Genomic DNA, 12,849 nt, shown 5'->3' with positions numbered 1-12,849 from the left:
ATCCTCTCGTCCCTCCTTGAAGCAAATGTGCAGAGAAATGAAATGGCGATTTGATTTCCTCCTCTTTCCTGCTCTGCAGGGCTCCTGTTATCTGAGCATGACAAAAAGTCTCTCTGGCTCCTGAAGTCCTCCCGAACAGGCGGTTCCTGACGTTTCTTTTAGAGGGATGCTATCTTCGTGATGGATGGAGAGAGCGTAGGCACTGCTCGGGGAGAGGAGCATCCAGAAGTAGATGAAGCTCCTGCAGTAGGTGGATCACGAGGCGTTTATAAAACCCGCCTCGTGTTTGTCGCAACTTGGGCTGGTTATTTAAGCACCACGTTCCTTTTAGGAGCTGGAATTGATAGATGAGTTGTGACATTCAAATTACATTAATTCTGTGGACTGATCACCATGTCGCTTGCTCCTGGAGCACACGAGCAAATAGTTTGTGTATCCATGTGCGTTGTTTCTCTTGACTCAATTTATTAAGAGGAATTTGGTTTGAGTCTCTGGGCTTACATGGCTTGGGTACAGTGAGGATTATTGCTCTTCCTTGGAAAGCCTTTGTGCCAGTATCCCGTAGGCTGGATCAGCAGCAGTGCTGCTTGTGCTTCACTGGAAATGGCAGAATCATGCTCACGAGCACGTAGTTTTCATCTTTCCCTCTTTCTCCCTGGCTCTTCCCTCACTCCCGGTGTGCTGCAAGTGGAGAAGGAATTGATTTTAAATGTGACCGCTGCATATGAGCCAAGGTCCCTGGGCTGTGTCCAGCTAAGAGGAACTCATTTGAAACACAATTTATTCGTCGATGTCTGTCTTTGCAGTCTGAAAAGCAGAGACTGTGGTGGTCTGAGGCAGAAAGAGAAGTGGGGAAATGAGTCGCGTAGGGTCCAGCCACAGCCGTTCCCAGGCTGCTGTACTTGCTCATTAATGCTGTTACAGACATTGCATATGTAGGGCAGTTCATCCTGAACCTGGCTTCTTCTGTGTTCCTTTCCCCTTCACTCTCCATAGCAATGCCTAACATTGGAGATCAGGGTGATGCGGACTCCAGGTCAGGGCCTGGAGTCTGTCCATTGTGTGTATTGAACGCTGGAGGGGGGATTTGTGCTTAGTATTGGACTTCCCAGCAAGAGACCACTGTCTAACAGACAGACAGAGCACAGAGGCTGTGACAATCTGCTCCCAAGGAATAGGTGAAAACCTATCCCACGTAATTCTGTTGGGTTTTTCCCAACAGAATCTTTTCCCAACGTGACTCTGCTCATGGACCCCCAAATGCATTGTGAATTGGGAGGTGATTTAAAGTTGAGTTTCAGTAGCAGCTTTCCTTTGCTTCTTTTGACTTCTTCCATTCTGTATTGGGTCCATAAACTTCATTTCCCCTCCCCAGTCCTCCCTTTTCTGTCACAACATGTTGAGTGCTGTTAATGTGTCTAATGCTCCTCAAACACGCTGCCAGTAAATATTTACTGAGAAACTGCCTGGAACGTTGACGTGAAGATGGGTCTGGAGTTCTCACTTCATGTTGCTTTTGATTTAATTCAGAGTTTGTACTTGATGCAGGTCACGGCAATACCCTTCTTGTCTTGGTAAGCGGGAGCAGATCGGAATCCAGATCCCCCAAAGCGTTATCGTGCACGGTCTGGTGCTCTCAGCCATGGAAGCATATTTAGGTCAGCGGAGCAAGGGGAGCTTTGCAGCCAAGGGCCAGATTAGACGCCCTTTGGTTCAGAACAAATACGCAAAGTCTGCTGGGCTGGTGATGCTGTTGGCTTTGGACCGTGGCTCGGCATGTCCTTACGTGCGCTCGGCCTGTCATTGTCCTCAGGGAGATAAATGCCTTCTGGAGAGGGATCCTGATGCCAGCCTGGACAGAGATGCTGGACTTCCAAAGCCATCAGTCAGTGGGCTTAATGTAGCAGCATCCCGGCATGAAAAGCTTCAGTGGCTTGAACTTCAAATAATTTATTTCTAAATTACTTCTACTGTAATTCTTATTAATTCAAATAGGCTTCTAAGCTGATATAAAATTCAGTAAATGCAAGGAACAGTTTAATGAATTGAAAATAGGATTGAGTCTTTTAAAGTAAATGTAAAAAAATATGCTAGCAATAATTGCTGAGATGGAAATCGAATCTTAATAGCTTTGTTAATGATTTGTAGTGAATATTGCGTTTATGAGAACATATCAAGCTGATCCTTGTGCAAGAACCTTGTTTTGAATGTCTTTGATAAAATTATTCCCCAGGAGCAGTTAGTAACGTTGACTATTTGTGCTAGTTCTGCTCTGGAGCTATCGGAGTGTCTGGCGCTGGCTCACATGGACCGGGGCTGCTTGGCACGGCCATGGTGCTCCGGTAGCCAGGCGGGAGGCGGCACCGGTGGCTGCTGCGGCTCCTCATGGATCGATGGCTTTGGGTCTCCACGGTTGGTGCATGGGTGATGGGTGCAGGACCCCGAGTGCTGGCAGTAGGGCTGTGGGGGACATCAGGCAGGGGGACATCAGGAGGGCTTCAGTCACTACGTCAGTGTAAAGTTAGGCGTACAGTGCCATGCTGTGATCTCTTAATGGGGTGTCCTGCATTGGTTGTCTTTAATCAGCTTTAAACCCCCTTGGACTAGGTAGGAAATCTTCCACCACACAGGCAGAAAGGTCATTTTGGCAAGTTAGCATGGTTGTATCCCCCACCTTTGATCAGGTTGGTTATATTAGGTTATATTGGCCAGATAGGTTATATTAGCCAGGTTATATTGCCCAGATGATCTTTGAGGTCCCTTCCAACTTGGTATTCTGTGATTCTCTTACTTGACAAACTTGCATATTAAAGCAGAAGAGTTGGAGAGTGCTATCTTAAGGGTAGTGTTGGTGTCCCCTAGGCCTGCCTCGGCTCTGCATCCCTCCAGCTTGCTTCCCGGCCTCCACGAGGCTCCCAGTGGTTTGGGGAAAATGGAAATGCAAAGCACTGTTTTCAGATTCCCATCCTCTGCATCCCTTAACACGGGAAGCGAATTTCTCTGCATGCATGTGATGTGGTGACTTGATTCATTAGGAGGAGAGTTTGAGGTGATCACCTGTAAATGATTACATGGCTCCCGCTGCATAATTGCATCGAATTCTCTTTTTCTTGCCTCTGGACATTAATAGCGCCTACTGATTACACAGAGTGAGTAAAAGCTGGTTCCATAAAGCCTGTGTGCTCGAGTCAGAGGGTAAAAGCTCCTTAGAGCAAACTGCTCTTTGAGGTAATGTAATAGAATTCATCCATTGAGAGAGGAAGCAGATTTCTGGCGTTGCTGCCCATGTGGAACATGTGTATTAGAGCATCAGGGGGTGTGTGGTGTCCAGGAACCCCACTTCAGCTGCTCCACTGGACGTCCAGGCTGGGTCAGGCAGGGCGGCCCGAGGGCTGTGCTGCTTTGCCAAGGTGCTGTGTACAGAAACAGGACTCAGATGTCATTTCTGATGTTGCTGTTTGTTCTTTGCTCCCTCCTGAAGGTGAGAGCCAGAATCTGGTTACAGAAGATGTGACGGTGGTGGAGGGGGACGTCGCCACCATCAGCTGCCGCGTCAAGAACAGCGACGACTCGGTGATTCAGCTCCTGAATCCCAACAGGCAAACCATCTATTTCCGAGATTTCAGACGTAAGTCCCATCTTTCCTTGTTTGATAACAACTTTTCCTGCGCCTCGCTCGCACTCGGGAGAAAGCATTTGCCAAGAGCTCGTTCTTTAATGCAATGCTAGATGCTTCAAGTTTAGTCAATTCTTCAGAGGGTAGATGAGACAGGCAATCATAATCTTTCTCCTTAATGGAAGCCTTGACGGTCCCCTTTAAAAGTCAGACCGTCTTACTTTGCAATAGGAATTGATTGTAGTAATTCAGGGTGAATTGCAATTGAGTGCCAAATATTTAGCTGACACAAACAAATTGAACAGGGCAACGCCGAGACACCGCAATGTTCTCAGAGGTAATCTGTTGGCTTTGAAGACTGAGGATTTCAAGGCAGCCTGTGCTGCTTTGTAACCAAACCAGCATCTCCCGTCAGTGCCGTGTCCGGTGGATGAGGCTGGCTTTGTTTCCTGCGGTGGCCATGCCCCAGAGCGCGGTACCTGCAGTGAAACACTCTCAGTTACACCAGTAATGGGCAGCCGTTACTGGTCAGGAAACTTTAAACCATGCTTTTCCCAAGTCTTTTCTCTCTCATGCTATCCCTAGTCCATTGACAGCAGAGTCAGAAATGGGGCCATGTAGAAGTGATTTACACAACAAACATTTTACCTACGGGTCCCTAGGCCATCTGATACCAGCTTATCAGCTGATAAGCACCTGATAAGGTGCTGGGCTTATGTTGATTCCTTGTAATGATCTGGGAACTGAAATATCTCAGAGGGCCAGATGCAGAATGGACGCTGCCATCAGGAACCCAGGGGGTGGGTGTCTCTGCTGGTTTTATATGAAGACCTTTGGCCTTGCTGTGCTGGGAGAAGGGATGCTGCGTCTCTCGTCACTGTCACTAAAGCTGCGCTTGCTCCACAGCGCTGAAGGACAGCAGATTCCAGCTGGTGAACTTCTCCAACAGCGAGCTCCGGGTGTCCCTGACAAACGTCTCCATTTCTGATGAAGGAAGGTACTTCTGCCAGCTCTACACTGATCCCCCCCAGGAAATCTACACCACGATCACAGTGCTTGGTAAGGACTGAATAGATGCTTGCGGTGAACTTTGGGGTCAGTGGGATGGGGCTGCAGCTCTCTAGTGACACAGCACAGCCAGGATATGAATGCTGAGTGCTCTCCCACTGGAGACCAGCTCAGCCCTTCAGCAGCTCTGTGCAGCCTAGGACTTGAACCTGCAGGCACAGTGTTTTCAACGGCAAGTACCAAGCAGGTCGTCCAGTGGCGTGCCATCACCCTCATGTAGCCTTCCTGTCTTGCAAGTGTCCCTGGCTGCACCGAGAGCCTCTCTTTGCAGGTTGTGTGGTATTTAGTGTGATTCTCAGGTCTTCCCTTTCTGTTCACGGGCAGTTTTTGGCTTCAAAGAATGAGCAGAGGTGTAAGCGTGAGGTCTTGTGCTCTTCCAAGCCTCTCCTTTACTTGGGCAGGTCCTTTGGAAACCTATGAGGTTCTCCTGCCCTTTGTGGCATGGGGCTTAATACCAGCCTTGGTTTGCAGACAGCCTGCAGGGATTAGTCATTCGTGCTGCCACTGCTCTGTAAGAGTATCCAAGTGAATTATTTGGTGTTCTAGATCTGCTGCTGTCCTGGGAGGAATGTCCTCCTCTACCTCGAGGCTGTTGCTGTAGGGCAAGAGAAGGCACACGTCATACGGAGAGGGGAAGATGAGTTGCAGTGGGTGCATCTCGTCTGGCAGAGCAAGAAAGAAGTCAGCCAGAAAGTAAAAGCTGTAGGAAATGTCTTTCAATAATTATCTGCTATGCAGAGGGAAAATAAATTAACAGGAATGCCTCGTAGCGTGGTGGAACTGTTCAGTTTATGGATGTTGTGTTTTCAGTAATCAGACTACTCTGATCACACACTGACTCTTTCCTTCCAAAACTTGGGGATTTGAGAGATATACATTTTAATGGCAAATGACAGCATCTTTGCCCATCTGTGATGCTCCTTAAGGGCTGATGTTACTAACGGCCTCGCTGGTCCGAACCTCCAGCATGGTGAAGTTCTCGCATCTTTGTCAGTTGATGTATATAGTCAGAGAAACCTCGAGCTCAGCTAATGGAAAGTGATAGCTTCCTATTAATGTTAGCAAAAATTTGTTTCACATGTGAAAGAACACGAGGTCCCTCATTTGACACCATCAGTTTGCTCATTTGCTTTGAAATTGCTGTTTGCAGAGCTGAGGCTAGTACTGCTGCTCCCTCCATCCCGTCCCATCCCCAGAATGTGCTTGGGCACATTGGCCTGAGCTCTCCCCTCTGCTTTGCTCCCCTGCACAAGCAGCTCAGCCTGATGCCGTTACCAGTAATAGCAGCTCGTGCCATTAGAGCTGCTTTTGCAGATTAGCAGCAGCTTTTAAGACTCTATTAATAGGAGAACCTGAATCACAGAGGGTGACTTAATGCAAGATCTCACTCACTGATTAGTTTAAATCTTCCTCCTTTTGTATAACGAGATTTGGTTCTTAGGTTTTTATACGTTGTTTAAATAATGTTTATAAGCAGTTCTACTCTTGCCATTACATTTATCAACATCTTCCAAGTTTCAGTGTGCTTTCTGGTGTTCATAGGCATAGGAAGCTCTCCCCTAGCTCTTCTCTCTAATCACACACACACAAAAAAATAGTTTGTTGGATTTCATTTCACTGCTAACAATGCTAAGAAGGTGTTTGAAATAATAGTACTTACTGTATTCGCCTGGAAACCAGCACGGTGTGTCTTTCAAGTGGGAGACAAAACACAGTTTCATAGAACCACAGAATGGTTTGGGTTGAAGCGACCTTTAAAGTCCATCTAGTACCAACCCCCTGCCACGGGCAGGGACACCTTCCACTAGACCAGGTTGCTCCAGGCCCCTGTGTCCAACCTGGCCTTGAACACTGCCAGGGATGGGGCAGCCGCAGCTTCTCTGGGCAAAGAGATTTTGCTGGGTTTGGTTTTAATTTTTAAATGTGAATCATGCTCCAGAATCCAGAGCAAAGTCTGTTTCCTTGCCTTGTACTTCAGTTTGTTTGGAGAAGGACTTGCAGCACGGCCATCCCCAAGGTCCTTAAAGCAGTGGGTATTGTCCCTTCACCTACATCATGTACTTGGGCCAAGCATTAGTTCACAGAGCAGGCAAGGACAGTGGATGTGCATTGTTAGGAGGTGGAGGAGGGACTGCTTCTCTTGGCTACAGTTCGTATGGAGAGGTTGGGTACCACCATGCCAAGGATGACACATCTTTCCTGTGTCCTGTACTATCAACTCCCTAACTAGGAGAAGAAATGAGCTGGGGCAGAGGAGTGGTTCTCTGTGTCAGTACGTGGCTGGTCCTGCTGGGAATGCATTTCCCCACCAAAGATCTCATGGCCATCACTTACAGTGTAAGGTATATCAAGGAGCAATGTCACTGATCTGCATCTTCCAGTGCCAGCACTGCATCTTTCTTTGGAGTCAGTGTTGGAGAGAGCTTCAGCAGCGCTTCCCCCTCTCACCCATGTGCTTTAATGTCTTCTGTGACACAATATGTAGATTTATTCCTGCTTAATTGGAACATGTGAAGATCTCAAATATGTAGCCTGTTCTGTTCTTGTTAGAGAAAAGCCACAAGTGACTAATTAGTCCATTTGATCATCTGGATGGTATTTATACATATTTGTTCTTCATTAGCTCCAAAACGTGTTAGTCACATTTGAACTATGCAGTTGCTTAATCATATTGATCAGAGCAAAGTTGAGTTTCCTTTGGAAATTCTGGGGTTTTTCTGAACTGCAACTTTGTGCAATGATCCCTTGATGTTCATTTGTCTTCTGTGTTTTTTTGCCTCACTACTAGTGCTTTCACAGGGGAAGGAGACTCCTTGTCCCTGCCTGGGAACTTTTAAGCTGGTTGGTCACAGTCTGGCAGATGCTGCAGTGGTTGTTAGCTCCTGAAGTTATAGCCTGTTTCTCAATATTACTGGGTGATTTTCATTGCACATAGTCTCCTAGCTTGGTGTTTCGAAGGGTCTTGATCTGTAGGTGCCTGGGGCAAAGGGCAAACTGCCATGCTGAGGGAATGGCCGTATGATGGAGGTGCCCGTCCCTGGGTGCAGAGCTGGCTCGCTCCTCTCGCTGGGTTGGTGTGTGTCTGGTGCGTGGTGCTGTGGTGGATGGGAAGGCAGGGCTGTTCCCAGTGTGGTTCGTTCCACCCTGAGCTGGGGCTCGGCAGCTCCTCGAGCCTTTTCAGTGAGCTTGATGTTTGCTGGCCTGGTTCCACTCTCCGCAGCTGAGGCTTGAAGCTGAACAGCAGGAGAGAAAAATTGCCTCGCGAGGTTAGAGGCACGGTAAGCAATGCACTTCCAAATGTCAGCTCTTGTGTTTCCTCTCCTTGTCAGAAGAAGTCAAGAAATGTGTGCGGAGTCAAGCTGTACCTTGAAATAGCAACACACAGCACCGAGTAGCGCAGAAGCTACAGCTCTTCCCTGGAGCGGCGCCTGCCTGGGATTGGGAACAGAAAGTTACAAACTTGATAAGTAATAATTTGCTCCACTACAATGATTGTTAGGTGGAGAGTGGACGCGCTTACTCTGATTACTGTGAAACCGCCTATCGAAGGATTTGATTGATTGAAAGATCAAGTAAATACCAGTTGCTGCTTTCCTTTAGTTGGTTTTATGGGTTTTCCTGAAGGTTTTGTCTCGTGTTAGTGATCAGAAAATGGTTTTTCATCAAGCACGTGCTCTGTTGTCTTTCTCATTGCAGTCCCGCCGCGCAATCTGGTAATCGATATCCAGAAAGAAATCGCCGTTGAGGGAGAAGAGATTGAGCTGAACTGCACTGCCATGGCCAGCAGACCAGCCACCACCATCAGATGGTTCAAAGGAAACAAGGAGCTCACCGGTAGGTGCATCCTCTCAGCCACTTGCTTTTTCCAGAGCTGACATTTCAGGCAGCTGAAATGATTTATGTAATGCCGGGGATTTGTTCTCTGTTGCCAGTTTAAAGGCAGAAAATAAAAGGAGAAAGAGTGGAGCGAGCTACTTTGAACGCCAGCTCGGGAACAAAGGAGTGTGTGGGCAGACAGCTTGTTCTCTAATGCAGAAGGGCTGGACTGTGTTTGGGGCTCTGCCTACCTGCCAGACACCAGTACTGGGCTCTGGAGCCTTTCTATAACTGGAGGTGACCTTGAGCAGCCCCAAAGCTGTGCGCTGAATTCTCTTCTGCAGCGGTTTCTGCAGCTTTCTGCCCAGTTTGAGGTGTGGGCAGCATCATCTGTGCTTTGGGCTGTGAGGATTTTCATTTCACCTTCACATCTAGCTCTGTTGTTTATAGAGTGTTTTCTCTGTGTTCAGTTGAATATTCATGTGAGATGGGTTTCTCCGACTCCCTGAAGTCTGGTTGCCCCCGGTATTTGCACATTCAAGTCACTGACTCTGATTGCATGTGACGTGCTGTTAGTTTAAGCCTGCATGTAGATGTGAGCTTGGTTGACAACACCTTTGTGCGTTACCCAGTCTGAGACACTGAAGGGTTCTCTGTACAAGTCCAGGCTCATTACTTCAAATCCTCCCCCCTCCAAGGGCAGGACAGAATCCTCTCTAAGTCCAACACCTGCAAGCATCCAAGCAGGACACATGCTGAGAGCATGCTGATAAAGGTGGAATGCAAACCTGTTGCCACATGAAGGGGTGTTCCACTGATTCCTAGCACCAGTTGTCACTGGTGGTGGTGCAGATCTTCCCTTTCTGGCTTCTTTCCCCATTCCGGTGGGCAGCAGTGCAACAGTAGTGACCCTTCCTCTTGTCCTGTCTGGCTTCTTGATTGAGTTTTCTTGTGTTGACAAGTGAATTCCAGCTTCCCTTTCCCTTTGAAGACTGCTGAGCTGGGTAGTAGCTTCTTGCTCACCCTGCTGATTCTTTGCATTTTTGTTTTTTTACACAGAAGCAGGGAATCTGAAATACCTGCTTGTGGGTTGTGAATAGCAGGACAGCACGGCTTTGCGGATCAGAAAGCCTTTCTTCTAAACATCATGGGGTGTTGCTTTCTGCATCTGGCCTCTCTTTCACTTCAATATATTATACAGAAGTATTTTGTGTTTGAAAGACCTCTGCTACGGGAGCTACCCTTAACGTTTACACGGAGAATTCTTAAACACAAAGCCACAGATAAGAGTATCTGAAAACAAAGCGGAGGTGCATTGTCAGCAGGCACCTGCTGTGTTCCTTTTCCTCCTGCCTTGTCTGTTGTTCCTCCGTGTCTCCATGCTGTGCCTTACGACATCCTTCCGGCAGCCAGCCTGGAACAGCACTTTGCTCCGACCAGCACCGCGGTTCCCACCTTCAGCTGGAGCACCGCTGAAACGCTTTCACCCATCGCTACTGCTTTTAATGGAGTTAATCTGGTTAATCACTTCTGTAGCTAATTGTTGATTCAGGAGTGGGAGGGATTTGCAGCTCATTGATTTAAGAGTTTGGGGATTTGGGGACGGTGGGAGAGGATCATTAATCATTGCAGTAACACAGCATCGACTTCAACTGGCAACAGCCCCCCCTAACCCTCGGAGCCTGCCGTGTGGGGACGGATGGCACCCAGAGGGGATGTGCACCCTCCCGCCATCACCCACCCTCTTCTCTCTGCCCTCTCCTCCAGGCAAGTCAGAGGTGGAGCAGTGGTCCGACATGTACACGGTGACCAGCCAGCTGCTGCTGAAGGTGGGACGGGAGGACGACGGGGTCCCTGTCATCTGCCTGGTGGACCACCCTGCTGTCAAGGACCTCCAGACGCAGCGCTACCTGGAAGTCATGTGTGAGTAGCAGCACTTTTCATTCTCTTAACGTATCAAATCCCTCACTTCAGAGTTCAGGAACTGCTCTGAAGGTAAAATGACAGCATTGATGGGGTTCTATATTGTTACTCAAAATGCTGGGTACCACTTCAGGCGCTAAGCCATGGCTTCTCCTGGCCTGTCTACAGTACGATAAATACATACCTTTATGCTCTTAAGAAATAACTTTCTGTACATGGAATCTGCACTGTCAAAGGTTCCTGGCTGGGCTTTATACTTGTCAGAACAGATTAAACCTGAGTATTTTTCTCTTAGCAACCTACCTATCTCTTTGAAAAATGCTTCTCTACTGCCACATCAAAGCGACTGGTCACCATTGGGAGTTCACTGGCAAAAACTCAGTTCTATGCAAAAGAAACTCAGTGTTGTGCCCTGTGAACACACAGCACCAGCTGGTTTTTTAAGGCAGAGGAACATGATGTATGTCGAATCTGCAGTAATGCTGCTGATAAAGGCCAGCCTGTTTTCTATAATGCTGCTAATGTGTCTGCTGTTAATAACACATTTCACTTTGTTTAGGAACTGTGCTGCTGTATATGACATTAATAAGGTTTAGGAGCAGGTGCCCGGGAGTGCTGCTAGTCCCAAATGCAGCTGTGCCCTGGTACAGCTGCTGGGGATGAGGGAGGGAGACGCTGCATCGGCTGAGCAGAAAACAGTTTCCAAAGCACAGCCACACAGTCCTCACAAAGTTGGGGTGCTGGGGCCTTCAGGGGGCTTGTTTGTGGAGGCTCGCTTCAACTGGAACATCACTTCAGAAGAAGAAGAGGATGTTTTGTATTAATTTATTTCATCTGCTTCATTATGTAGTTTCATTATGAACATCTTGGTTACAATTCTCATATCTCTGAAACTAGCGGGAAGTAATGTTCCTGTAATGAGGAAAACAGAAATGATCAGATACCACCTAAATTGGCAGATACGAGATTTCTTGCGACCGAGCTAATGTGTAATTCATTTATGCAAACTTAATGTCCATTAACATTTCTTGTAGAGCTCCATTAGCTTTAATAATACATTAGCACCTTTGTGAGGCTTGATCAAATACTTAACGGGGGGAAAAAAAAATCCCATCTCCCCTGTTTATGCAGAGGTATTGAAACCTTGCTGGGTTCTTCCTCTTGTTCGAAAGGACATCAGCTCACCTTTAGGCTTCCTTTCAGAAATTCCTCTGGAATCCTGATTGATGGGATAGGAGATGGCCGCTGTCCTTTTTCTGCAAAAACATTAACATTTTTTCCCCTCTTCCTCAGATAAATCCTTTCTGACTACTTTTGTTTGCAGCCTCTACAGGGTTCCCCATGCTGTGAAGGCAAAGCACACATAAACTGTAGTTAGTTGGGTGTCCTACAGGACACATGCTGGCTCCAGTGAACACATTGGAGGCTGCACTTGCACCCAGTGCTCAAGTTTCTGCCCTTAGCACTGATTTTAGCATTCTTGTGTGTCATTCTGGAGCCGTTTGTTGGACCGGAGCTAGCGCAGAGCCTCCTCAGAGGGGAGCAGGGGTGAGCAGAAGAAGGGCTTTCAGACTGGTTTGTGTTTATGTTCTAGTCTGCATTAAACTCTGAGCTTGTTAATAGTGATTATGGTGATATATTGGGGACCTGACCCACGCTAGTCCGGTCAGTTCCTGCAGTGGGCAGCAGCAGATGGCTTGAGAGGAGAGCACGGGCAGAAGAACATGTTGTGCATCATAACCTGACGGCTCCCAGCAGGTAGCAGCTTTGGGACTCCATGTGCTGGACAGCATCCAGACATTTGCGTTTAGTGCGTGCTGCTGGGCCTGAGCTCTGGGTGGGAGAGGCTGTTGCAGAGAAAACTTCACTTTAAGCTTTTCCCCTTCACACTGATGGCGTGTTGGGCAGGAGGAAGATCCTGTTGTCTTCACAAAGAGGCATCTCCATCAGTGCTGCTGCGGACACATGCTTGGCCTCTTGGGGAGTTGAGGTACCTACAATGAGGCCTAATTGATATGTTCCTGATGGCTTTTTAGGGATGGGATTTGCAGTTGGAGAAAGGACTCCTGCAGCTGCTGGTGGTGCAGTTCCCCTAGCCACAAGGCAGAGAGGCCTCGCTCCAGACCCCTTAGCTGTGCTGCTCCTTCATTCCCTGCTCTTCCATCCTCTCTCCATAAGTCCTGCCCGTTCCTTCCAAGGGCGCAGCAGATCCGCCTCCTCAGGACATCAGCAGGGCACAGGAAAATGTTTTTCTCAGCAGACGTTGTATTTCTCTGCACTTAATGTATCCAACTGGAGCATGAAATGTGTTGTGGAAGGACAGAAGGATGATGGATGGAGCCTTCTCGGGTAATGAGGTATTTTTTTTCTGACTAAATTTCAGAGCACAGGAAGGTTTTTTCTAAGATGCGACTCAGACGTTGTGG

The 12,849-nt window shown here is 47.8% G+C and overlaps 1 protein-coding gene across 1 annotated transcript in view; it reads left to right on the top strand.

Moving 5' to 3' along the window:
• The window catches only part of CADM1 (cell adhesion molecule 1), a 95,439-nt gene that overhangs the window by 46,083 nt on the left and 36,507 nt on the right, over positions 1-12,849 (top strand). The window contains exons 2-5 of the mRNA XM_030505322.1: positions 3,482-3,628; positions 4,523-4,675; positions 8,381-8,518; positions 10,268-10,423. Coding sequence (XP_030361182.1) covers positions 3,482-3,628; positions 4,523-4,675; positions 8,381-8,518; positions 10,268-10,423 — 594 coding nt within the window. The remainder of the gene's footprint in view (positions 1-3,481; positions 3,629-4,522; positions 4,676-8,380; positions 8,519-10,267; positions 10,424-12,849) is intronic.

The sequence above is a fragment of the Strigops habroptila genome, chromosome 17 (genome assembly GCF_004027225.2).
Source record: "Strigops habroptila isolate Jane chromosome 17, bStrHab1.2.pri, whole genome shotgun sequence".
In the NCBI taxonomy this organism is placed as follows: domain Eukaryota; kingdom Metazoa; phylum Chordata; class Aves; order Psittaciformes; family Psittacidae; genus Strigops; species Strigops habroptila.
Note: the sequence above shows the minus strand (reverse complement) of the source record. Positions and strands in the feature narration are given on the sequence as shown.